The 26,643-nt window shown below is 36.9% G+C and overlaps 1 protein-coding gene across 6 annotated transcripts in view; it reads right to left on the bottom strand.

Moving 5' to 3' along the window:
• PSD3 (pleckstrin and Sec7 domain containing 3) overlaps positions 1–26,643 on the bottom strand; it is a 765,972-nt gene that overhangs the window by 457,208 nt on the left and 282,121 nt on the right. For all 6 annotated transcript variants that reach the window (XM_074209082.1, XM_074209077.1, XM_074209078.1 and 3 more), the window contains one exon: positions 12,549–12,657. In XM_074209082.1, coding sequence (XP_074065183.1) covers positions 12,549–12,657 — 109 coding nt within the window. The remainder of the gene's footprint in view (positions 1–12,548; positions 12,658–26,643) is intronic.

Genomic DNA, 26,643 nt, shown 5'->3' with positions numbered 1-26,643 from the left:
ACCCATCACCTCTCCATCCAGAGATGAAAAGCATCCTTCATTATCAGTCCTTTATAATCATGGCTAGTCAGAGTGTTGATCATACTTCTAATGGCTTTCAAAGCTGGCTTGACAGTGTTGTTGTTGCTGGATAAATTGTTCTCCTGTTCCTTCAGTACACAGGGTCATATATTGTTTCATTCAGTGGATGGAGATTTGCTTGCTACTTTCCCAATAATAGCCTTTTTAGCCCCACTACCTGTATTTCCCATCTTATCTATCTATAGATCTAGGTAAAAATCCCCAGGGATGCTAAAAGACACTGGAGTCCTGGGTCCAACATGGAAACCACTTTCTAGACCCTTTATGGATTGATGTTATCTCTAATCAATGATTTATCTATCTTATTGCACTTGCCAAATCAAAAAGCTAAGGAAAAAAATAAGAGATTTGCTTTTGGCCAAAATCAAAAATTAATACCAGAGTGGGGAATGTGATCTAAGCATGCTCCACTTCAAGAAAACCTACAGCCATAAATTAGAACTGATTATGAGCATTAGGAAAGATTTTTCATGTTACAAAAAGGGAATGCCTCAGGGTTCCTTAAAGTAGTGAATTCCCTGAGTAAAATGGATATATATATCGAAGAAGGTAGAGAGAGGGAAGGAGAACCTATGAATTGACACAGTCATTTTCAAAAACACACTTATTGTTTAGAGGCAGCATGATAAAATGGATAGATTTGCTGGCCTGGGGTCAAGAAGACCCAATTTCGACTTCCACCTTTTATACTTATAAACTATTTGAATTATATAATCAGAACAAATTACTTAACCTCTATAAGGCCTCAGGAAACTACACAGGACATATCTACTAAGTCTGAGCTGGATTATGCTCCTACACAGGGACTTTGTTGCTAATGAAATCTAATGAAATTTTTCTAAAATTGAATGGGAGGCATCAATCAGAGGAAGTAGAGTTCAAAAGAAGGATCAATGAAATCAAACGAGAGACTTCTTATTGAGTTCTGACTTCTGCCACTTAATGGTTCTGTAACACAGGACAAGTCACTTGATCACTCCATTCCTCAGGTTCCTCATCTGTTAAATGAAGATCGCATCTGTCCCTTTTATTATGAGGATCAATCAATGAACCAAAGATTCAAAATACAGTATGCTATTGCAAAAGCAAATTTATTAGAAACTTAATAACAAAGTCAAAATATGAGACTTCCATAATATTTAAACTGTAACCTAGAATTCTGGTAAAATTACTGATAAAGCTCAGAGAAATTTATGGCCTCATTGAAGTACCTTCTGATGATGCAATAATTACAGATTTCAGAGAAGGCCATCCAAAATACCCAGCTCATTACTGGGTCATCAAATAGTACAAAAGAGACAGGTATCTGCTGAGGGCAGCCAGGTGGCACAGTGGATAGAATACCTGCCCTGGAGTCAGGAGAACCTGAGTTTAAATCTGCCCTCAGACATAGACATCTGATACTTTCTATCTGTGTGTACATGAGCAAGTCATTTGACCCATTGCTTCATAAAAAACAAAAAGAAAAACAAAAACTCTATTTCAACATAATTGGTATCCTTTGTAATGTAATAAGTATTATTCTGAGAAGATCACCATAATCTTCAACTGATTGCCAAAGGAACCCCTAACCATAAACCTAATTCAAATGCCTCCATAAAGCTTTCCCTCATAATTTTTAGTCAGTAATAATTTTGCTCCTAGTGATCATATATTCCATTTGTTTTGCATCTCCTGAATGTGTTTACCATTTATTATTGCACATTACAGTTATGTGAGTTGGGGTCTCATCCCTCAACCTCCCAATAGATAGATAAGTTCTATGAAAGGAGGAATTTTTAAAAATGTTATTATCTTCCCCATCTACCTAGCACAGCATCTGACATTTTTTTGTCAAATACAATTCATTACATTCTGTTTAAGCAGGCATATTTAAAAAGTTCCCTCAAAAAAGTTAAAATACTTCACCAGGAGAGGGATAAGAGAAAGGGGAAGGAAATTCCCAAGAGCAGCCAAAATAGAAGGGGAGTTCCTGGCAGGCAGGTTGAAAGGTCTTTCCTATGTGAGAGAAACATGCAAGTCCTAGACTGTGTATGTTTATGAAGATTCTTATCTGGCTTGAGGTCTAATTACCTACACATTTATGTTCAGGTGAAACCAATTTCTCTAACTTAATGAATTTCAGAAACCAGACCAACAGTTTAGGCATAACAAAATCTGGCAACCTGAGCTCATAAGCAAGAGATGATTTGTGATGAAATCATGAACCAGTATGGTAAAATCAAACCAAATCCTAGGGGAAGCTGAAGGAGGCTTAGCATTTCCAACTCATGTGAAATTAGTGACAAAAACAGAGAAGAGCAAGGTCTTGAACACCTCTGAAAATGCAGTTAAACCCTGATAGAATGCAGACAGTCAAACCCTGATAAACACCTCACTTTATCTGAAGATCATTAATCTAGCAAACCAAATTATCTTTAAAATAGCCAAGAACTCACTGGGGAGGAGGGGAGGCTCTGAAGAGTCCAAAGGATTGCTATCAAGTTCATTCATTTAAACTCATGCAACTTCACTCATTAAAGAGTCTCAGGTTCTTGCTCCTAATTCTATCTTATTTTAGACATGTATCTAACAAACTTGGACATTTGTTTTCCCAAAGCACTGGATACTGTAAATAATAATTTAGAGGATATGGATATGTTCTTCTAAAAGTTGGCACACTAACCACCCACCACAACTCAACAGTGAAGAAGAGAGAAAAACCAAAAAGGAGACCCAAGAAAGTCTAATAGATTGGGGCCATTTTGGAACAAATGCTTTACTCTGAGGGTATGTACTATATTGGCAGGCATCTAGTAGAGATTGTTTAGGAATGAGAATGATCTCAAGGGAGACACCCCTGAGAATTTCACACAACAGAACTTGATTTTTCAGGACAGCTATGTACAGGTCCTGGAGTCAGGAGGACCTGAGTTTAAATTCAGCCCCCCTTAATTACTTAGCTTTGTGAACTTGGGCAAGACACTTAACCCTATTGCCTTAAATAAATAAAATTTAAAAAAAAAAACTTGATTTTTCCAACCTCCTCAATCTAGAAGCACATCCTCAAATGCCTCCCTCTGAGGAGCACTAATTTTCCTTGCTTTCTCAAACATCTCTATCTGCTCTGCAGAGGAAATAACACCTTGATGGGAAGTAGCAGTGTGTAGTGGAAAGAATTCTAGATTCTGAGTTGGAAACAAGCACTGGTCTTATATTTTCATTGTTTTTCATTTCTCTAACAAGAGGAAACTTTCTGGGCGTTTAGGTGGAGCAGTGGATAGAGCACCGGCCCTGGAGTCAGTAGTACCTGAGTTCAAATCTGGCCTCAGACACTTATTAATTACCTAGCTGTGTGGCCTTGGGCAAGCCACTTAACCCTATTTGCCTTGCCAAAAAAAAAAAACCCTAAAAAACAAACATACAAACAAAAACAAGAGGAAACTTTCTATCATTGCAGTTGTCTATTGTCTACAATCTACTTTCTTATTCATTTATTTATTTATTTGCAAGGCAATAAGGTCAAGTGACTTGCCCAAGGTCACACAGCTAAATAAGTATTAAGCATCTAAAGCTGTATTTGAACTCAGGTCCTCCTGCCTCTAGGGCCAGTGCTCTATCCACTGAGCCACAGAGATGGCCCCAACCTACTATCCTAAAATGTTGCCTAGAGCAGGGGCCCAGAAGGCCAAACCCTCAGGTCTTATAAGGTCCAAGGAATCATTTGGTCTAATGCTAAATCTAGGAGTTTTTTAGATGAATTAAAGGTCTGATCAAATATAGCAGGGTTAACATTTAAGTTGTTAATTTTGTATGGTCCACAAATTATATTACAAATATCCAAATGGTACTGGGCAGAATAAAAGGTTCCCTACCCCTGACCCAAAGTATTGGAGAGTTGTTACTTGTCCCTAATCCCACAACCCAAGAAAACTAGACCTAAAGTCAAGAAGACCTGAATTCAAATATAACCTCAGACACTTATTAGTTGTAGGGCCCTAGGCGAGTCAATTAACCTGTCTGCCTCAGTTTCCTCATCTATAAAATGGGGGTCATAACTGCACCCACTTCCCAAGGTTGTGGCAAGGGTCAAATGTAAATAAAGCACTTTGTAAACTTCAAAATACCATATAAATGCCTGTGAGGATGATGATGTCAAAAAAACTAATTTCATTTCCTGATATTGCTATTTACTACCTACAGGAAGGAAGTCAATTCATTTTTTCCTATAAGAGGATTGGATGACATCAATGGCTAACCTATATGACCTTAAAAAAATTTTTTTTGAAAATCATTTCAATATAATTGGTTTCTTTTGTAATCCTATATGTTTTATGCATTTAAAAACACTATCATTTAAATATAATAGTCTCCTTTTTAATCTTATGTATTTTATACATTTAAAAATATTTTTCATGAAAAAAGATCTTTAAAAGACTGCCTGCCAGAGGGGTCCATGACCCAACAAAAGGTTAAGAATCACATGTAATCAAAATTTTGAACTGACAAGCAATGATTTTGAAAAGACTCTGCTTCTTGATATAATAATAATAATAGTAATAATAATAATAATAAACCTACTTTAGAACTGTAACGAGGAGTGGGGGGGTCACATAAAAGACTACATGAGACTGGTCATGGGTAGCCATATACACTTTTACATGACTTCCAGGTGTTTACCCCATACTGTGGGACCTTCAGGTCTTTGGAAGAGGAGACCCATTATTTAGCTCACTGGTAGAGACTAATCTTCACTAGTGTATGCCTCATGGACATACATTCTCACTGCCTGTGTGAGCTTGGGCTGGAAGGGACCTGGAAAACTGAGACCCATAAAGATAAAATGATCTGATCAAAATTCACGCAAGTAGGGAATGTGGCAGCAATGAGAAGTGAACCCATATCCCTCCAACTCCAAACCACCCCCACCCCTGTCTCCACAGTAACAGGAAGGAATCATAAAAGTAGCTATCTGCAAAATAAAGGGAATGAATGGCAAATATGAAGAATATACATCCTATACAAAGGATAGAAACAAAATTTCAGTAAGTGTATTGAAAAATGTTCAGAGGAGATCCACACAGACAAACAGGATGCTTTCATTATGAACTTGCTAAAAGGAATGTGAACATTTTGAAAAATGAGCTGTAAATACCACAAGTTTGTATATTCAGGAACAATACCATTTTTCCTTTGTTCATTTGTATAGTTCAGTGTTTGCTAATGGACATTAAGGATCTTATAGAACTCAATGCTCAAGTCGACACAGCTCTCCCAAATAGATAGGGAACAAACAGTAGGCATAGAAAAACATCAGGAATTACCTATCTCTAAGAACCCAATACTAAGAAGAATCCTAGTCACAGTTCAAAATCCCAGTTCAAAAGTCCAGAACCTTTCTTTACAGTAACTGTAATTTTAATTCTGTATAACTGTATTCTAGATAGTCTGGCTCATACATGAATAAGTGGGGAGATGGGAATCCCAAGGACAGCAAGCTTCAACTAGAATATACTAAGCTAATTTTGCTAGATCCAAGTAGCTGGCAGGGTTTTGGCAGAGGAGGCTTGATCAGACAATAATTAGTTAAGGTATGGTTTTTAGTTCACCTTCAAGGTATTGCTTCCAAAGTCCATATTTTTTTTTAACAAGTTGCTATTACTAAGTTACTTCAAGTTTTATGTCACCATGTAGCACAAGAATCTCAACTTGAAATGATTACAAAAGAATTGGTCACAAGAACTGGGGGATGCTTGAGAAGAAAAAATTTGGACTGGGGAGCAGGATGGCAACTGTATTCAACTTTCTAGAGTCCTGGAGTTTTTTTTAAAAAAATCAGAATTACCTTGGAAAGGTTCAGAAAGCAAAAATAAAACCACAAAGGAAGAGTTACTGGAAACCAACTATTCACCCACAACAAGGAAGCATATCTTAAGTCAAATCAACAAGCATTATTAAGTGCCTACTATGAGCCAGTGTGAAGCACTGGGATACAAAAAAAGGCAAGATGGTCCCTGCCCTCAAGGAGCATACAATCTAATCTGAGAGACAACAAGCAAATAACTTCATCCAATGAACTATATACAAGATAAATAGGAAATAATCAAAAAAGGGAGAGTACTAAAGGAGAAACAAAAAAATCTTTCTAAAGGTTGGACTTTAAGATATGAAAGAATCCAAGAAGGCAAACGGCAAAGGAGACAGTGAAAATACTGAGAGAGGATAGGAAGGAGAACCCTGTCATCTAAAAGTTCTTTCCAAAAATGAAACAGGCTCCTTCAGTAACTGGGAATGATTTTTGAGCAGGGAGTAGCTGATGATTGACTACCTGTCAGGAATTCAACAAAGAATTCATGTTGAAATTCTCTACTTCAAGGAAAAATTCCTGGTCTATTTCTTAGTCCTGCATCTAGGGAAAATCAAATAATGCAGCACAGTGATACCTCAGGACTCCCAAGAGATTCTGCCTTGTAAGTCCTTGTTTTGAATCTTCATTGAAGGCACTGTCAATATACAACGGCATGCCTCTAGCCATAGGCATGCCTTGTCATGCTAGCTATTTATTTACTCGAACACTTTAAGGTACTGAGGAAAGAGGGTGGTAGCCATAGAAAAAAAGGCAGCTCTAAAAACAAAACTGGAAAATGCTCTGGTGACAGAAACTACAAGCTAGTAGGTATTTACCCACTGTCTTCAAAACCTTTTTTTTGTTTGTTTTGTTTATAAAGATAGGAGTGGGAAGAGGTGTGTCAATCAATCAAGATCAAGTAGCAACACAGTCCTTCTCCCCTCCACCACCATCCCCTGTGTCTTCCTTCATTTCTGGCAGCCTCTTACTAACAGATGGATATGCTATAAAGCAACTCTGAGAGCTTTTATAAGTGGGCAAGTATATGTTCTCATAAATCTGTGAAAATAAGGAAAGGTTTGTTTCTAAGAGATGATCCAGATTTGCATCTGTTCCCCCTCCAGGCATAATGGCATGCCACAGCCCTTGTTCCAATTTCCCAATCAAGAAATACCCTGCCTTCAAACTCTCTATCCTCTCTATGAGAGGTGAATAAGGTTCAAGGAAAAGGATGTTAACCTTAGAGTCACAAGAAAAAAGATGGACAATGACCAATGATAAGGATGCTGTACTTGGAGAACAAGAAATACTCTATCTAACTAATTTAACTGCCTAATAGATCAAGAAATACTCTATCTAGCTAATCTATGGAAAGGGGACAAATTTATGACCAAACAAGAAATAAGAGTACATTAAAAACTACAAAATAAATGATTTTGACTATTTTGAATTAAGAAGGTTTTGCACTAATAAAATCAATGCTGCTAAAATTAGAAGGAAAGAAGAAAGCTGGGGAAACAATCTTCACAACTAGGAGTTTCTGATAAAGGTCTCATTTCTAAAATATATAGAGAACTGCATCAAATTTATACGGTTGCAAGTCATTCCTCAAATTGAAAAATGGTCAAAGGACATGAATAGACAGTTTTCAAATGAAGAAGTTAAAGCTATATATAATCATATGAAAAATTCTCCAAATCATTATTGATTAGAGAAATGTAAATTAAAGCAACTCTGAGGTATCACCTCACACCTGTCAGACTGGCTAAGATGAGAAAAAAGGGAAATTGATCAGTTTCGGAGAGGTGGTGGGAGGATTGAGATATTAATGCATTGCTGATGGAACTATGAATGGATCCAACCATTCTGGAGAGCGATATGGAATTATGCCCAAAGAGCAATAAAACTGTTCATACCCTTTGACCCAGCAATTCCAATTCTAGGTCTATATCCAGAAGAAATCATAAAAAATAGGAAAAGTCCCACATGTTCCAAAATACTCATAGCAGTTCTTTTGGTGGTGGCAAAAAAATTGGAAATTGAGGGGATGCCCATCAAATGGGGAATGGTTAAACAATTTATGGTACATGAATACTATGGAATATTACTGTTCTATAAGAAACCATAAATAGTCAGACTCTAGAGAAGCATGGAATGAGTTATAGGATCTGATGCTGAGCAAAAGGAGTAGAACCAAGAGAACAATGTACACATCAACAACAACATTGTGAGATGAACAACCTTGACAGAATTAGCTCCTCTCAGCAGTTCAGAGAGCTAGGATTCCCTTATTAAATCAGCTATAGACAATGCTATCCCCATCCTGAGGAAGAAAAAAAATCCTTCAGAATCTGATAAACACCACATTCACTTTTTTTAAAAAAAAATTCTTATGTATTTCTTTTCCTTAATCCTAATTCCTCATAACAAAAATGACTAATCTGTAAACATGCTTGACTCAAATGTGTATGTACAATATTCACCTGACTGTTCATCATGGAGGGGAGAGGGATGGGAAGGGGGAAGGAAATTTTGTAACTTAAAAATATACATAGGCATATGGATGAATGTTGAAATACTTTCATAACAAGTATTTGAAAAAACTAAAACATCAATAAAAAAAGAAATATCCTGCCTTCAAACTATATCCCCTCTAGGAGAGGGAACATGGTCCAAGGGAAAGGATGTTGACCTTAGAGTCACAAGAAAAACCTGACTCCCAAATTAGTCCTTCAATCTACCTTCTAAAAGATGGAAATTGGACCAAATGAAAGGATGTTGAACTTGGAAGCATAAGAAATACCCCATATAAGATTCACTTCTTCAATCTATCCACTTTGTGACAAAAAAAGATCCACGAAAAATGACCTTGCTCTAGGAATCACAAGGGTCATGTTCAAGACCTTTCTTCTGACTCACTAATATCTCCTTAGGCAAATCATATCACCTCAGAACCTCCATTTGCTTATATCTAAAATGGGGATATTTATAGTTCTCATGTGGCAATAAATTATAAATAAAAATAGTTAACATTTATATAGCACATTTAAGTTTGCAAAATACAAGTTCAAAAAACAAAGGTCAGACTATATAGTACAATATGAGTTACAAAGTACTTTATATACATAGTGTCACTTCATACTCACTATGTCTTGGATAAATTAATTACAAGAGATGAGGGTCAGAAAAATCCAATTTCTAATCCATGTCACATAGCTACAAAATGGCAAAGGCAGGATTTGAAAAAAAAGCCTCTACAAACTCTAAGTCTAGAGTACTTTCTCTTATGATACAATCTCATTTATGCTCAAATTATCCCATATGACACTCACAACAATTCTGTGAGGTACTATAGATATTACCCATCTTTTAAAGATGAGAAAACTGGCTACAGATGCCAACTTGCCCATTGTCATCATCATACAGTCAGTAAATATGGGAGCAAAAGTTCTAATCAAAGAGAGCAATCACTATTCTAGAGTCAGAAAATATTCTGGCTAGAATAGGCCTTAATGATGACTTGGCCCAACTCGCTCATCTTATATTTTGGCCCAGGGTCACAGACCTGATGACAGAATGAGGTGCTAGAAGCCAGGTCTCCCAATTTTCGATCTGATGCTCTTTTCACCAAAAAAAAAAGCAAACAACAAAAAAAAACCCCACCACATCATAAATTCACAAATTGCCTCTCTGCCCCAGCTCATGGATATGAATCACACACTGCCTTTTACTAAAGTTGGGTTTTTTTTAACCATTTATTAGTTCACAAACTAGAGAGCAAGACCAGCTTAATATGTCTAGAGCTAGCCTTTGAAGTTTCTTGTATACTATAGGTGCTCAATAATTTTCTTTTTTCAGTGAAAAAATGCATCAAATGAATTCATAGAAGGCAGAATGTCACCACATAAACAAAAATATCACCACAGCTTTCATTAAAGCAAACCAGATAAGAACAACCTAATAAGGCAAATTCTATTTCATATATAATATTATATATGTTTGTTCTTTCATTTTTCAGTCACATCCAACTCTTCGTGTTCTCATTTGGGGTTTCTCATTTTTCTTCTCTAGCTCATTTTACAGATGAGGAAAATGAGGTAAACAGAGTAAACAAGTGACTTGGCCAGGGTCATATAGCCAGATTTGAACTCAGGAAAATGAGTTTTCCTGAATTCAGGCTCACCAATCTATTCACTGCACTTAGTTTCTCCCAAGGGAAAACTATCAGAAGTCAAACCAGAAGTTCAACAGTGACAGGAAGGAGTCTGGGATTTCCTATTAACAATAGAAGAATATAAATTTTTGATATTTTCTCTGATTAAAAATTTCACTCACTTCAGGGAAAGTGAGAGGAAGCATATAGAATAGGGAATCATTATTTATCAATGGAGTAAAAAAAGATGTGGGAAGTAAGAGGAAGAACAACTTTGAAAATTCTGTATCACAAATTAAGAGCTAGAAGGGGCATCAGATATCATCTAGACCAAGCCCCATATTTTACAGAGGACACTGGGGAGGTGGATCACCCAAGGTCACAGAAGTATTGAGCAGCAAAATGAGGACAGACTGAATTTAACCATCTGACTGACATCTGACTTATGGAAAAGAAATGTCTTTGTACAGAGAGTCATAAAAAAAATATGAGTTTTAAGGGAGATTAGCAACAACACTTATATAGCCCTTTAAAATTTTCACAGTACCTTTTTTTTAATACTATCTCATTCAAACCTCACAGTAATGCTGCTATCCCCATCCTTCAGTCATCAAACCCCCAAACAGTAAAAAGTTCGCAAGAATTTTACCTAGGTGTTGCTCTGTATTACTTTTAAAGGGCTTATTATAAAGTGCATTCTCTCTGAATTGGGAGACTGAGGTTAAAACAGGAAGAATCCTGAGTAAAATGTTCTCATTTTTCATTGATGCTAAGTGTCAAGATGTTAGGAGACATCCTATTGTCCAGTTTTCATAAGAGTCACACCTCTATTTAGTAATTAATATAAGTTTAATATTTAATATAATAGAAGCCTAAGGAGAACCAGGCTCATAATAGGCCTCCACACCACCACCATCACCTTTCCAATCATTTTCTACCCCCCTACATACTGGGTAATTCAATATCAATGACTTCCTTGGCTCTTCCATGAACAAGGTATTCCATAACATGACTCTGGAAATTTTCATGGGGTATCTCCCATGTCTGGAAGGTTTTCCCTCCCCATCTTTATCTCCTGGCTTCCTAGACTTTCTTCAAGCCTCAGCTAAAATCCTACCACCAATAGAAAGTCTTCCATGGTCCTCTTTCATTATTGTGTCCTTCCTCAGTTGATTATTTCCAATTTATTCTGTATACAGCTTGTTTGTACATATTTGTTTGCATGTTATCATCTCCCCCATTAGACTGAGCTTCTTGAGTTTTATATCTCTAGTGCTTAGTATAATACCTGCTCCATGGTAAGTGCTTAATAAACATTTATTATTTGAATATAGATGGCTCCATGGTCTAGTAAAAACAAACACAAAGGAAGATTTGATTTGATATAAGGAAAAACATTTTTTAACAATTCAGAAATGAAATGACACCACACTAATTGAGACCCCCAACAACTCTCACTGAGACCACTGTAAAAATTTTGGAATTGGTCGTCATCCTTGTCTCAAGTCTCCAATCCCATACAGATGTCAAAGAGATTGTTCTAAAATGTTGAATTGAAAATGTCACTCCCCTACTCAGTGAACTCCAGTGGCTCTCTGTTAACTCCAAAATTTATTATATAATAATCTTTTTGGCATATAAAGCTCTTCATCTTCCTACAAGTACAGTCTCCTTGTATGTCCTCCCCTCCATACATTCTTGTGATCTAGCTACATTACACTGCTGGTTGTTCTTCAAAAAGGACAATCATCTCCTGACTCCATATCTCTGCATTGGTTGTCTCTCTTGCCTGTGAGGTTGACTTCCTTCACCTCTCAGCCCGGGAGTCCTTCCTCACTCCTTTGTAATATTTAATGCCTTCCCTCTAATTAATCTGTTCTCTATTTGTTTTGTATATACATTTACATATTTGTCTCCCTCTTTAGAAGGTGAGCTTCTAGAGGGCAGGGGCCTTTCTCTGTATCCCTAGAGCTAAACACCAGTGCTTAACAAATAGGGACTGACTGCCTAAAACAGACTGCTTCAGACAGCAGTGGTTGTAATATAACAAACAAAAGGGCAGTTAGGTAATGGAGTTGAACAGTACCAGGCCTTCAGTCAAAAGGACCTGAGTTCAAATATTTATCAGTTGTGTGACCCTAGACAAGTCACTTAAGCCTGTTTGCCTCAGTTTACTTTCTGTAAAATGAGCTAGAGAAGGCAATGGCAAACTATTCCAGTATCTTTGCCAAGAAAACCCCAAATGGGGGGTCACACAGAGTCAGACAAGACTAATCAACTAAAAAACAACAAACAAAACATATCAATAAAATCTTGTTTTTAAATAAATACCTACATATATGCAAAAATGAGAGAATGAAGTGAGGCCCCTTCCCTTTGAAATTTTCTAATTCCATGAAGACAGCAGAACACACATAAGAATGAGGGGGACTTGGCAAAAATTTTGGTCTTGGCATCAAAGTAGGAAAAAAAAGAAAAAGTACTTACTAGGTTCTGGGGCTTTCTCTTCTGGTCTACCAAATAAAAATTCATACTTGGCTTTGGCAACACTTTTGGAATGAGCTGATCCACTGTTAACCCAAACAAATGTCTCTGCCTGCAAAATGAGAATAAAACAGAGATAAAATTTCTTTTGTTTAAAAATGTATCATCCTTCAAAAAATTACTATATATAACTATATTTAAGTAAACTGCTCTACAGCAAGAACATTTCTAAGATATGGATTATGTTGCTAAGAATGTTAATGATAACTACAAGTGCCCCTGGACAGAGGACTGTGTCTTTTGTATGTTCAGGTACAACCCTCAGCAAAACTGGTCACTATAGGGATCCCTGACTGAGGCAAAGTAAGAATTCTTTCCTTCTGTCTTTGAATATAGCTTATCCTCCCCACAGTTCCCTAAATACAGACCTGCCTGACTAGGTCACCCTGTCCAGTAAAGCCCCACTACTTCTAGGAACAAACAGAGACTCTTCTTTGGCATTGAAAAATCATTACAACTTAACCCTTTTCCAATTTATTTTCATCTTACTTCCTTCCACATATTTCACATAAGGTTCAACCTAATTAGTCTTTTATTAACATTCCTGACTTCCATCAACTCTCAGCTCAAAAATACCATATACATGAAACCTTTCATGACTTTCAAGTACCCCTCCTCAAAGTTGCTAGTGTACTCTGACCTTAAAATATCTACTGTTTACTTAACCATGTGAGTGAGTGAGTGTGTGTGTGTGTGTGTGTGTGTGTAACTATAGATTATGAGCTCCTTGAATATAATTTTTTTGTATTTCTATCCTAGTGTGTAGCATGGTAGGCTCCTAAAAAATTCTTGATAATTGCTACTGTGATCACTAAACTACCTTCCATCAATGAGTCAAAGAGCATTTACTAAAAGCTACTATGTGTGGGCAAAGTGAGGCTGGTGACCTTGGACAATCCCCCTCCTCCTCCTTAAATTCAAATCATTTGCACCTTATGGCATCCATTTCCTTGATATCATTGTCTTCTTCAAGAACAAAGAGCAAATAACAAGAGTCACAACTACAGGCAGGCATAGAAAGAAAGGCAAAGGCTGTCTCTGCTCTCAAGGATCTCAGTTTCATGAAGAAGATGCAAATAACTTAATGGGAGAGGCAATATACAAATAATTAGGTACAAACAAGTTATATACAGAATAAATAAGGAATAACATCAGATAGACTTGCTTGTTCCATCAGTGCAACAACTAAGGACAATTTTGGGCTGTCTGCAATGGAGAATACCATAAAGAGCCATGGAGTTTGAACAAATTTCAAGAACTATTCCCTTTAATTTAGAAAAAAACAGATATCTTATTGTCTGATCTTGTTATCTCTTATACTTTTTGTTTCTTCCTTAAGGATGTGATTTCTCTCTCATCACACTCAATTTGGATCAATGTACAACATGGAAACAAAATAAAGACTGACAGATTGCTTTCCATGGGGTGGGGGTGGGGGGTAAGATTGGGAGAAAAATGTAAAATTCAAAACTAAAAAAAAAGACTAAAAAAAAAGGAAAGAAGATTGCATTAATACAAAACCAAGGACTGAGTCTGTGACTACAAAATGATGATTATTACAAAGTAGTTTCACTTTACAGAAATCAAATAAACAAATTATTTAAATTTTTTAAAAAAGGAATAACATCAGAGGAAAAGCACTAAGATTAAGGAGGATCTATCATAGGCTTCAGTATCCTTTGTTACATCTCAGAAGATGAGAGATGTATATTAGAAGACTGAGAATGAGCCAATGTTTTATGTTGAATAAACCAATGACTTTCAAAAAGAGAAGAAATTTCAGAAAGCAGAGATTAAAATATTCTTAAATGGAAAGTTTGTAAATAGTTAGAAAGGAACATGGTCACCATCACAAGCCAGTGCAAGTTCAATAAATATGTCTTGATGTTGATTAAACCCATTTCCTTTTTTTTCATAGAGTTAATAGACTAGTGAATCAGGAGATGCTGTATACTGAGAACATCTGCAATCAGAAGGGCATCTGGCAAAGTTGGCCAAAATATCCTTATAAATACAATGAAGGAATATGAGAAAGGATGTGATTTCAGCAGAGAAATATGATTCCAGGGTTAGTTCAATAATCTATTGAAAGAATGTTGATGGGGCAGCTAGGTGGCTCAGTGGATAAAGCACTGGCCTTGGAGTCAGGAGTACCTGAGTTCAAATCTGGTCTCAGACACTTAATAATTACCTAGCTGTGTGGCCTTGGGCAAGCCACTTAACCCCATTTGCCTTGCAAAAACCTAAAAAAAAATGCTGATTAATGAAATACTTTCACCCTAAAAGGTCTCTAGTGGAAGTAGATGCAGTTCTTTCTTACACACTGTACTATTACTTTTTTTTTCTTTTTAAACCAGATGACTTAGATGAAGATATAAGAGGTGGTCATCAAATAAACTGATGACATAAAATTAATTTGAGGTGAAAAAACTGAAGCTCAAAAACATCTGGATAAGGGGTATTTAGCCTTCAATTGAGTCACGAAACCCTTTGGCAGGCTGGTGTCAGCTAAAATATCCTCACAATGTTTTTAAATGCATAAAAAAGTAAAATGTGTAAGAATCCAAGCATACTGGGAAAAGGCTATCTTTTTTTTAAGTTCAATATCTATGGATTGCTGTTTTCAGTCATATCTGACTTTTTGTGACCACATTTGGGATTTTTTTCTTTTCCTATTTTTGCTAGGCAATGGGGTTAAGTGACTTGCCCAAAGCCACACAGCTAGGTAATTATTAAGTGTCTGTGGTCATATTTGAACTCAGGTCCTCCTGACTCCAGGGCCAGTGCTCTATTCACAGGATTTTTTCACTAAAGATACTAGAGTGGTTTGCCATTTCTTTTTCCAGTTCATTTTACAGAGGAAACTGAGGCAAATAGGATAAAGTAACTTGCCCAGGATATTTGAGGCCAGAGTTAAACCAAGGAAGATGAATTGTCCTGACTTCAAACCTAAAGGTACCCAGAACCTCTAATTAGATGGACTAAAAAGTTGGAGCATTTAATAGGAGTAACTGAAGAGCCCTGCACTTTCATTAAAAAATCAATTACACAAGTATACAAATGAAAGATGTATCTAGATAGAAATACAAGTGAAAAAAAATCTGAGGAATATTTGTTGAAGGTAAGAACAATATAAGCCAAGAGAATGATATGGTTGCCAAAAAAACAAAAAAAGCAAAGTAATGAAATATCAGACTGCATTACTAATAGCTCATATTTACATTGCCCTTTAAGTTTTAATAAGTGCTTGTTTTACAACAATCAGCCAAGATAGACAGTGCAAGTATGATTATTCTCATTTTATATACAAGGAACCTGAGACTCAGTCTTGTGATATGGTACAATGAAAAAGCACAGTGGAACTGGGGTCTCTAAGTTCAAACCTGACTACACCAATGTAATCTAACTGGACCTCAGTTCCATGATCTATAAAATGAGCGAGTTGAGACAGTCCCTAAGTCTTTGAGTCTATTTTTTGCAGCTTTAAAATTAAAGGTAAAGGGGTGGCTAGGTTGCACAGTGGATAGAGCACCAGGCCTGACGTCAGGAATCCCCGAGTTCAAATCCCATCTCAGACACTTAATAATTACCTAGCTGTGTGGCCTTGGGCAAGCCACTTAACCACATTTGCCTTGCAAAAAAAAAAAACTAAAAAATAGTAAAGGTAAAAGTTCTTTGTGGAACTATTTTGTCAACAAACATGAGCAACCCATGACCAACTAAATATGATTGGTTTACAATGACAGAATATCTAGAATGACTCCTGGTGTGGTGCATATTCTAAGGAGTCATAACAAAGATAACTAACCAATATTAACCAACTTGCAACTAGCACACATTGATAAGGAGGGAATATGACTTTTTTTCCCCTAAATCATTTAAAAAAGAAAGTAATAGAAAAAGAAACCAAGAATCCTATGAAGACTGTAGTTAGCTTTGTAATCACCAGAACCTGTATACTGCCAGCTACCTTGACTTACAGGTACCTTTCTTAAAGATCTTTGACTTTTAACCTTATTAATCAAAATTAACTTTATTCACACTGGCCATTCTTGGAGCTCCTAGTCCTACTGGTTTGCATCTTCTTTTATATCAAGACAGAGAATTTTAGCCCATATTTGTACAGCTCCTTAAGTGATTGGGGGGAAAAAGGGGGATGGAGAAAGAGTTTGCAGTATTAGCCCAATAAAAGTCCAACTTACAGCCTAGTAGAATGTAAGGTCTTTAAGTAAAGGGATAGCACATCCTTTTGATTTTTGGTTTTAATTTTTTTCACAGTTCCTCAAGCTGTCAATAAATGCTTATTTAATTGAATTATTCCATTTTTTCCTTCTATGGTGCTACCTGAAGTATTTCTCCTTCTTTTAGGATCATAGGTGAATTTGACTTAATTCATTAAGTCCAAACTTTAAAATTTTAAGCATCTGTTTAGCTGCTAGAATACAAAAGACAGAAGAAAAGGAGAGAGGAGAAAAAAGGGAAGGGGAAGAGAGGAAGAAAGGAAGAGAAGGGTCCTCCTCAGTTTAATAGAGGATAAAAAAAACATAATTTAATGCAAGCTATAATGTAAATACTTAGGGAAGGTCAAATAGTAGACAGAGTAGAACAATGAAAGAGCATTTGTAACCAAGGATAACATAGTGCCTGGGTAGGTGAAATAGCATCTGAGTCAAGTACTGAAGAGTTCCTGTTCAACAAGCAGAGGAGAGGGGGCAGACTGTATGGGCAGCATAGGGCAGGGGAAAGACAGAGGACTGGAGGTGAAGTCAAGAAATCACCTGGGTATGAATTCCACCTCTATAGTTTACAGGTGTGTGATCAGGGGCAAGTCTGAGTTTTTCTCCACTGGTGTAAATAGAAGGTAATGGTAAAGGGAAAGTAGATTAACTTACCATGGGATTTATTTTAGATTTGTTGAATCCATGATAGTTAAAACATCTAAATCATAAGGTGTCATTCAGTATTCCTTGAAACAGGACTTTCCAAAGCTATAGATCTAAATAGGCAGATAGATGGATGAATGGATAGAATTGAGGGAGAGCGAGAGAAATCCAGGCAGATCTAGAGACACAGAGACATGGATAGATGTGAGGATGGATAGATATGTGGATGGATGGATATAAATTTGAGAGAGACAGAGACAGATAGATAAAAAGAAAGACAGATGGACACAGATTTGGGAGGAAAGAGAATAGAGAAAGAGAAAAAGAGAGACTAGACACACAAAGATAAGAGGGAGGTAGATAGATAGATAGATAGATAGATAGATAGATAGATAGATCTGTAAAATGAAGGGATTAAACTAACATGACCTCCAAGATCACTTCCAGTTCTAAAGGTAAGAACCTATGAAGTTCATTGTTAACAAAATAAATTCATTCTCCTAAAGGCTCAGGAACCTTAATTTGTCAGGATAAGGAAGTCCATCCTACTCTTGATGTTAGGTACTGTACTGCTTAGGAAAATACTCTTATAGTGAGCCAGCCTTTGAGCATGGGAAAAGAAAGACAAATGCATCCAATCCAGAAATTTAAAAGAAGAATTTAGGTAAAGCATGAAGCTAACTCCTCCCCCCATTCCCCCCCGTTAAGGGGACAGGATAAAGGGAAGTACTTTATTCTTATTTTGAATCTTCATGGAACACAAAAAGGTGAAGAATATCTGAAGCTGTGTAAGTTAACCAGAAGTTCTCTGGGTCACAGGCAGCCATAAAAACTAATCCAAGGTCTATGCAAATCCTACTTCACAAGCCACACTGGAACAATATTTGATCAGGATCCATGAACTCCCATCTTGTTCTAGTTCAATCCCATCTGCTTCTCGTTCACAGGTTCACCAGGAGGATTGGCAGCTGCCAGCCTCAGCTCACATGGAGGGAAGGTAAGGAATAGAGAATTTTTTAAAATTAAATGTAATGCACCTTTAAAATTCAGGGATGAGGGCAGCTAGGTGGTGCAGTAGATAGAGCACCAGCCCTAGAGTCAGGAGTAACTGAGTTTAAATCCAGCCTCAGACACTTAATAATTACCTAGCTGTGCAGCCCTGGGCAAGCTACTTAACCCCATTGGCTTGCAAAAAAAAAAACCCAAAATTCAGGGATGCTGTGACTTTGAAGGCCTTAGTAGCCAATTCTCCTAGAATCTCCTGATTTTGAACTAAAGGGAACTGAATGGGACACTGACTGAGACATCAAGTGATGTGCTCCTGAACACCCAGACAGTGCCAATCAAAGGCAAGGCTTGAACCCAGGTCTTCCTCCTTCCATGGCCAGCCCTGGGTAGGACATAAAGATCATTAAGACAGGGTACCCTCTGTTCATCAACTTTTCAAAAGAAAGGGGAGCATGTGAAACTGGAGAGACAGCTAAGCCATTCTACTCCTACTGAACTGGTCTTTAAGCCTGGGACGTAAAAGGACAGATATCTCCAATGCAGGTAGTTAAAGGAATAATTTAGGTAAAGCATTGAATTAAAAATTCCCTTTTAAAAGGGAATGCAATTTCCTACCACCTTGTCCCGCTCAAAAAAAAATAAAAATAAAAATAAGTGATACAATATGGTATGAAGAAATAACATTAAACTTGAGAGTCAAAGAGCCAGGGGTCATACCCTGACTCTACTACTTATCTGTATAATTTATCTGTATGACTGAACAAGTCACCTAAAGTCTCTGGCTCTCAGTTCCTTTACCTTTAAAACATTGAGACAGGGAAGGAGGAAAGAAAGGCAGGGATAGAATTTGGAATCAAAACTTTTTTAAAATCCCAAATGTTAAAAAAAATGGTTTTAACATGTAATTGGGAAAATGAAATATTATTGTAAAATAAGGAGACTGAATAAGATACCTTTTACTTTTTAATTCTCTGATCCTATGATACTGCAGAAATGTGAGGTAATTAAGTACCTACAATATGTAAAGCACTAAGTAACAAGGATACAATGATAAAAATGGGAAGGTGAGGAAACCGATTTTCCATCTTCAAAGAATGTATATTCCTCCTCTGGTGAATGAGAAATTTTGTTTCACTGCAGTGGGAACTTAAAAGTTATATAGACTCAAATTATATCCTGCTAATCTCACATAATTGATGGGTGACCAATCTGTTTTCGTGAAAATTCTTAACCATAGGGGAAAAAATGTTTCAAGAAATGCTTGCAATATGCACAAGTACAAAGGAATACTTCATAAAATAATGGCACGACCAAACATGTTTAATTTTCCCAAGATCCATAAAGTCAACTTTTCTTTGTTCCCACTGAATACAACTTTTTATTCATCTTAATAATTAAGAAATTTCCATTGAAAGGTAAGCACTGTCTGACATTTCAATCAACTGAAAGGAGGAAGTCATTCCAAACCTGTTAGACAAGTCAGTCCACTTATTTAGGCCTCAGTTTACTTATTTGTCGAATGAGAGGGTTGGGTTGGAGGATCAAAGAATCACAGAGATGTGATTCAATAATGAAAATGATTCAATTCTCCTTAGAGCCAGAAGGACAGGAATTTAAATAGCTCAAAGGACCAAGCTGGAGCAACTGTCATAGGTCCAATGCATGTAACTAGAGATAGTAGGAATTAATATTTGTACTTCAAAGTAAAATATAATATATCTTTGTAATTCTTTGCATTTAATTTGCAGGAAAAATTATAGGAAGTCATAGTAAAAGATTTAAAATTAAAATATGGTAAAATATTTAAAATTAAATATCTAAAATAGAGTAAAATATTTAAAATTTTAATTCTTCTATCATATGACACAATGGACATGCCTGATTCTTTAAGGTGGGCAGTTAAATGCCTTGCTGCAGTAGCAAAGGCTGGGGTCGAGATTGAATCTAGGTCTCCCCAGACAAGTTTCAATGCTCTTCCCACTTCAAAGATCATGTAGTACTTCCTCCCACATTCTGAACAGGCATCCCTTCAAAATGACAGGTTCAACGAGTCATTCAGCCCCACCTTGACAAAATCCATTGGTGTGGTAGGTACCCCGTGCTTTCTGAGATAATTCATCCTGGACATCTTGGAAAGGGCTCAGGCTGAGGGAAAGAAATGCCCTAGACAAAAGCAATATCGGCATTGTCTAACATAGGGAATCTGAAACATAGACATTTCATTGGATTTTTGAACTTAGATGGGGAAAAATACATATTTCAAAATAACTGGTTTTCTTTATAATCCTATGCATTTTGTTTTCTGCATCAAATTAAATTTAAATTTCTAGATAGTTATAGTATATTGTGAGGTCCAAGTTACATAGGGACCTGGTCTAAGGGATTCCCCCCTTTTAAACCCTATCGCTGTAATTTCATGTATCTCTCTTCTCTTTTGATATAAATGTGCATGAGGGCCTGTCTGCATGTATTAACAGGAAAGGAGAAAAATGCCTCTGTTGGTGGGGGAAGGGGAGGAGTAAATTACCATCTCTTTCAACTAATCCCCCTTTTCCTGACATGTTAATTGACTCCATGGTTGACAAAGCCAATCACAGGGCAGAGAGGTCTCTGGGGTAAGGGGGATGCTCCAGAAAGCCCTAAACTGTCTGGAAGCAGGTCCAGGCACCAGTGTTCTCAAGAGTCCTGCCTTCAGCAAGTTAGAAGTTAGAAGTAGCCTTAAAACCAAAGGAGAAATCATGAAGCCAACCCCAGGGTTGTAGAGATGACAGCAAAGAACAAGCCTCAGCTCCCCACCCAATAATTATCCAGCCCTGCTGACAGTCCATTTTTAATTGTGTGAGCACAGGGACAAGAACTGAATTCACAACCCTTTTAAAAGCCCCCAGAGACCCAGGCTCATTTTCCAGCCAGCTGCTACCAGTTCACCTCTGCCCATTTCCCAAAAATGAACTCTCAGGGGACACCAAGGTGGAGGCGAAGAGTGGATGGGGTGAGAGAAGGGTTAAAGAGGGTACACAATATTGCATTTTAAATACTTTAAAGCTATGCCAAACAAAGTGATCTGTGAGAACACACACACACACACACACACACACACACACACACACACAGACGACATTCCAGACATAGGAAAGAACTTGAGTCATTCTGTCAGTTACCCAAAACTGACCTAGGAGAGTCTGTCCAGGTTCTTAGATCAATGAATATAATGGAAATATCATAGTAGGTATTAGAATAGAATAAAAATAGAAATAGAATAGAAAAAGTTCAAAAGGTACTAGATAGTCAAACTATCCTCACATAATTCATCTGTTATCCAACTGGATTTCTGATTGAGGCCAAAAAAATTCCACCCCTTATGGAAGGGCAGCTCACCCCCGGCAGGGTGATAACTATAAAATACATTGGAGCGCATTCTCCCTATAAAATACATTGGAGCTCATTCTCCCCATTCTTAACTAATCTGAGTTCTTTTATACACTATAGGAGAACTAGGAGCAAACAGAAATGTTCAATATTCACATAAACTAAAGGTAAATTACCAATATGATAAGAGAAGGGAATTGTTCACACATCTGCTACACATTCTTTTTTTTTTTTTTTTTAGGATTTTGCAAGGCAAATGGGGTTACGTGGCTTGCCCAAGGCCACACAGCTAGGTAATTATTAAGTGTCTGAGACCAGATTTGAACCCAGGTACTCCTGACTCCAAGGCCGGTACTTTATCCACTGCGCCACCTAGCCGCCCCAAAATTTCTTTTTTTTTTCCTTATTAGGTTTTTTTTTTTGCAAGGCAAATGGAGTTAAGTGGCTTGCCAAAGGCCATATAGCTAGGTAATTATTAAGTGTCTGAGGCCAGATTTGAACCCAGGTACTCCTGACTCCAAAGCCAGTGCTTTATCCACTACACCACCTAGCCGCCCTCTGCTACACTTTCAAAGATCGATCACATGTATAAAGATGGCTACTTGTATCTGACTTGGGGTATAAAACTTAGGAAGAAAAAGATCTTTTTCAAAAATCAGTCCCCAACTATATAGTCCATAGACCACTCATGACCTGTCTTTTTCATGAATGTTTGAAATGTCACATCTTTGTACCCAAGAAGCAAGGTTGAAGCCAGGGGTTATGACTTCAGGTTTTTTTTTTTTTCTATTTTTCCTTTACTTAGATTGTTTTTTTTTTTGCTACTATCTTCTCCTGATCTTCCCCCATCCTCACACCTCCAAACCTTTGAGTCCCTGCTAGTTTGTAGAACCCAAATTTTCAATTTCCCTGACATAGTTATGGTCAAGTTTTGCAAAAATTGGAGAATAATATATGTGTGTATGTGTGTGTGTGGGGGGGGGGTATGTGTTAATACTATTGACACTTTGAATATGTGTCCTCTCTAGAGTAAATATCCCAAATAGTCAGTTCAAATGTATTTTATAATCATCACCCTGCCCAGAGTGAGTGCCACCCTTCCATAAGTAATGGAATTTTTTTATTTCAACACCATTTCATCCTTTTCCACAAATAATACTTACAAATTTCAATTAAGCAGTATGTGAGAACACTAAAAATAAATATAATTCAGAGTAGACTATGTCAAAGACCAAGGAAGAATCTTGACAAGTTCTAAGGAAATTCAAAAGGGGAGAGATCACGAAGCTAAAAGGTTCACTAAAGACTTCATGACCGTAGGTGTACCTTAAGCTATCAGGAAAAGTGATGAGTTCAGATATGAAGGAAAAAATAATTTTAGCAGATGTGAAAGGGCTGAGTTCGATATTTTTGGTATGCATAATGAGACTGAGAAACCATTAATGAAAGACCATGGACAAACAGAATCATTCACAAAGAGCTAAAAGGAACCTTAGCAATTATTTAGTTTAAGTCCCTCATTTTACAGATGGGGAAACTGAGGCCCAGAGAATCTACATAAGTTCACATAGAGAATAAAAAGCAGAGCTGTAATTTGAATCCAGATTATAAGATTTCCAATGAATAATTACCTAGCTGTGTGGCCTTGGGCAAGCCACTTAACCCCATTTGCCTTGCAAAAAAAAAAAAACCTAAAAAAAATAAAACTCCCAATGACATGGCTTTCATTTTACCTAACAAACAATATGGATTCACTATGGGTATTTGAGAAAGAGAGTGACTTACCAACAGGAAGGTGATTTGGAAGCTATGCAACTGGAAGAAGAGGCAGTGAAATCAGGAGAATCTTACAATAATCTAGACCAAAGGTAAATGAGAGACTGAAAACAGAGTGAAGGGAAATAGGAGAACAGTAGAGGTAGAATCCATAGGATTGGACAAATAATTGGAGCTGGGAAATCTGAATTTCAAATCTTGGTAAATGGTAAGAGAGGGCTATCTCTATCAAAAATAGGGGAAAGAGGGAAAAGGGGGCACAGTGGCTTTTCAGGGTGAGCAAAATGAAGAACTCAGATTCAAACACACTGAAATTGAGGTACCAATAGAGCATCCAGGCAGAGAGATATGAAAAGGAGAGCAGGGCTAGAGTCTGGATGGAGATATCTAGGTAGTACAAGGAATAGAAGAGAATCTGGAATCAAGAAAACCTAAGATCAAATCCACCCTCAGAGACGTGCTAGCTGTGTGACCCTAGGCAAGTCACTTAACCTCTACCTCAGTTTCCTCATTCATAAAATGGAAATAACAAGAGCACCCACCTCCCTATTGTCAAGAGAATATGTCATAATATATTAATAAATAGTTTGCAAACCTTAAAACACTATATAAGTGTGAGCTATTACATTGATTCAATAAATAGAATAACTGATAAACCAAGAAAAATCTTTAAGTATTATCAGCATAAAGACAACCATGGGAGAAGATGAAGCCATCAAGGAACAGAGTTGAGAAAAATCAAAGGGATAGGTCAAAGCCCACACTTGGGAGATTAAACCACTGAAAGAGATTGATCAGAGAACTAGGGAAAAGCAGCAACACAAGCCAAGGCTCCCAGGAGAGAAGATCAAAAAAGGAGAGGTTAATAATATCAATGAGTGCTACAGAAAGTCAAGGCCAGGCATTGACAACAAGAACATCACATCTTCTAGGCAGCATTTGGTCCTTCTTGTAAGATAGTTCCTCAAGGTCCTAAAACTAATAAATCTTTAGAATTTCACCCATGATTTTACATATTCAATAGATATATTTCACTGATGCACAAATATGTGAATAAACTGTATTACTCTTTAGTGAACGACATTCTATGACTGTATCTATAAGCATAAAAATCTGTTTATTTCAGAGGCCTTAAGGTCACAAAAACTCCAATTTTACTAATTTTACTCAAAATTCCCAAATCGAACTTCTGGCAAAAAACAAAACTAACAGTTGTTCCTTTGAAGAAGTCATATTACTCTTCATCAACATCCTAATTGAAAAACTGATAACACTCTGTGGGTGTTTCATACCCCATTAACTGCTGATAAAGTCATTTGTCAAGATTGTCTGACAAGAGAGTTCTGTGTACTCACAGAGATATTAATTAACCAATTTTCCACTGATAAGACACCCTCAACAACACAGCTTAATGAAATGGCCCATGTAAAACAGTCAGCCAACCACCAAAAGATGGGCTGGCCAATATTGAGGAGGTATAGACACTATAAGGGTATATTAACCTTATTTCTAGAGCTTCATAAAATCTGTGATAGGAATCTTCTTTTCTAAAGATTGGGATTGGGGGGGTGAAGGGGAGAGAGAGAGAGAGAGAGAGAGAGAGAGAGAGAGAGAGAGAGAACAAACATCCAATTGTTTCTTTCAAATTTTTGTAAGTTATCCATTGTTTATGCTGTGGTATTTTTTTTATTCACAAACATGCTTTTCAATAGTAAATAAACTGGTAGAAATGCCATTTACTTAAAACTGAACAATGCCAGACTTTTCATATTGTCTCATACACTAAAAAGATTGCTTTGAAAATATTACTAATAGTTATTTTTACACTGTTTCATGAGAGCAATTGTAAACTGGTAGTCAAGGGAGAAGAGTAAACCAGATCTCAAAGTTCATGCCAAAGGAAAAGCACAAATTCTGATGGACCCTATACCCAGATGATTGTGAGCCTGGCAATGAGCTACAAGGTCTGAAGACCACACAAGTTAAGAAGACCCATGCCATAATAATGCTATTGGATGACAATTCTTCAATGACCACAAGTATTCATTAAAATATATTCTCGGCAATATCGAATAATTCATCTGCATGGAATATGTACATAGATGAAATCATGAGTCTTTTAAAAATATATTATTTTATAACATACATTTTTAATGAAATTTTTGCCATCACTTTGCTCCTCCCCTACAATGAGCATTTTTGGTCCCTTTCCAAACTTTACCACACCTTTCCCCCTCCCATGCTATGCTGCTCACTGGTATCTTCTTTCTTTGCCCTGCTGTCATAAGTATGCAAACTTCTGAATGAATTGTGAATTCTTTGGGTTCCACATGCACATTCATTTCTCTTGTAATAAAATTGGTTTTAACATTAGTTTCATGACATTGTGATTATCGGTTGACAGGTACCACCAAAATTCAGTCCCTGAGTTCCTCATACCTGTAACTGTTTCAATGGTCAACCTAACGTCCCCTCCTCCAGTCTGCGCCCCCTCAGATTCATCCTACACTGTTTCCATGTTAATAAGACATCATCAGACACATGTCTTCTCTTGCTCAAGAACGTTCAGGGCTGGGTAAGACCTGCCCAATCCCTCACTGCCTACAATCAAGCTCACATTTTTATAAAGCTCACTGAGTCACTTCTAGGCTCTATCCCAGCAGGATTTTAAAGAGAAGTGTTGAAAGTAGCTTTGATAACAGAGAAGAAGAAAATGGATAGAAATTAATAGCTCACTCTCTTTTCAAGTTACAACTAACGCCAAAACAGGAAAATATACACAGTTAATTGAAGTAGAACTAAACTTCAGGGTTTTAATGTGTATAATTTATAATGGATGATAAAGCTGCTAATTGCTACTTTTATCAATGACTGTTCTTTCATGTAGGCGTGTTTATAAGTGAAAACAACACAGCTGGTCATAAAATTTCCCATGTGCTCTACCTAATTACTAGGAACAAACAAGAGCATGGCCCTTTACCTTTTTTACGTTTTTTTTTCCC

This window comes from Macrotis lagotis, chromosome 1, assembly GCF_037893015.1.
Source record: "Macrotis lagotis isolate mMagLag1 chromosome 1, bilby.v1.9.chrom.fasta, whole genome shotgun sequence".
Classification (NCBI taxonomy): domain Eukaryota; kingdom Metazoa; phylum Chordata; class Mammalia; order Peramelemorphia; family Peramelidae; genus Macrotis; species Macrotis lagotis.
This window is presented reverse-complemented; position numbering and strand designations above follow the sequence as displayed.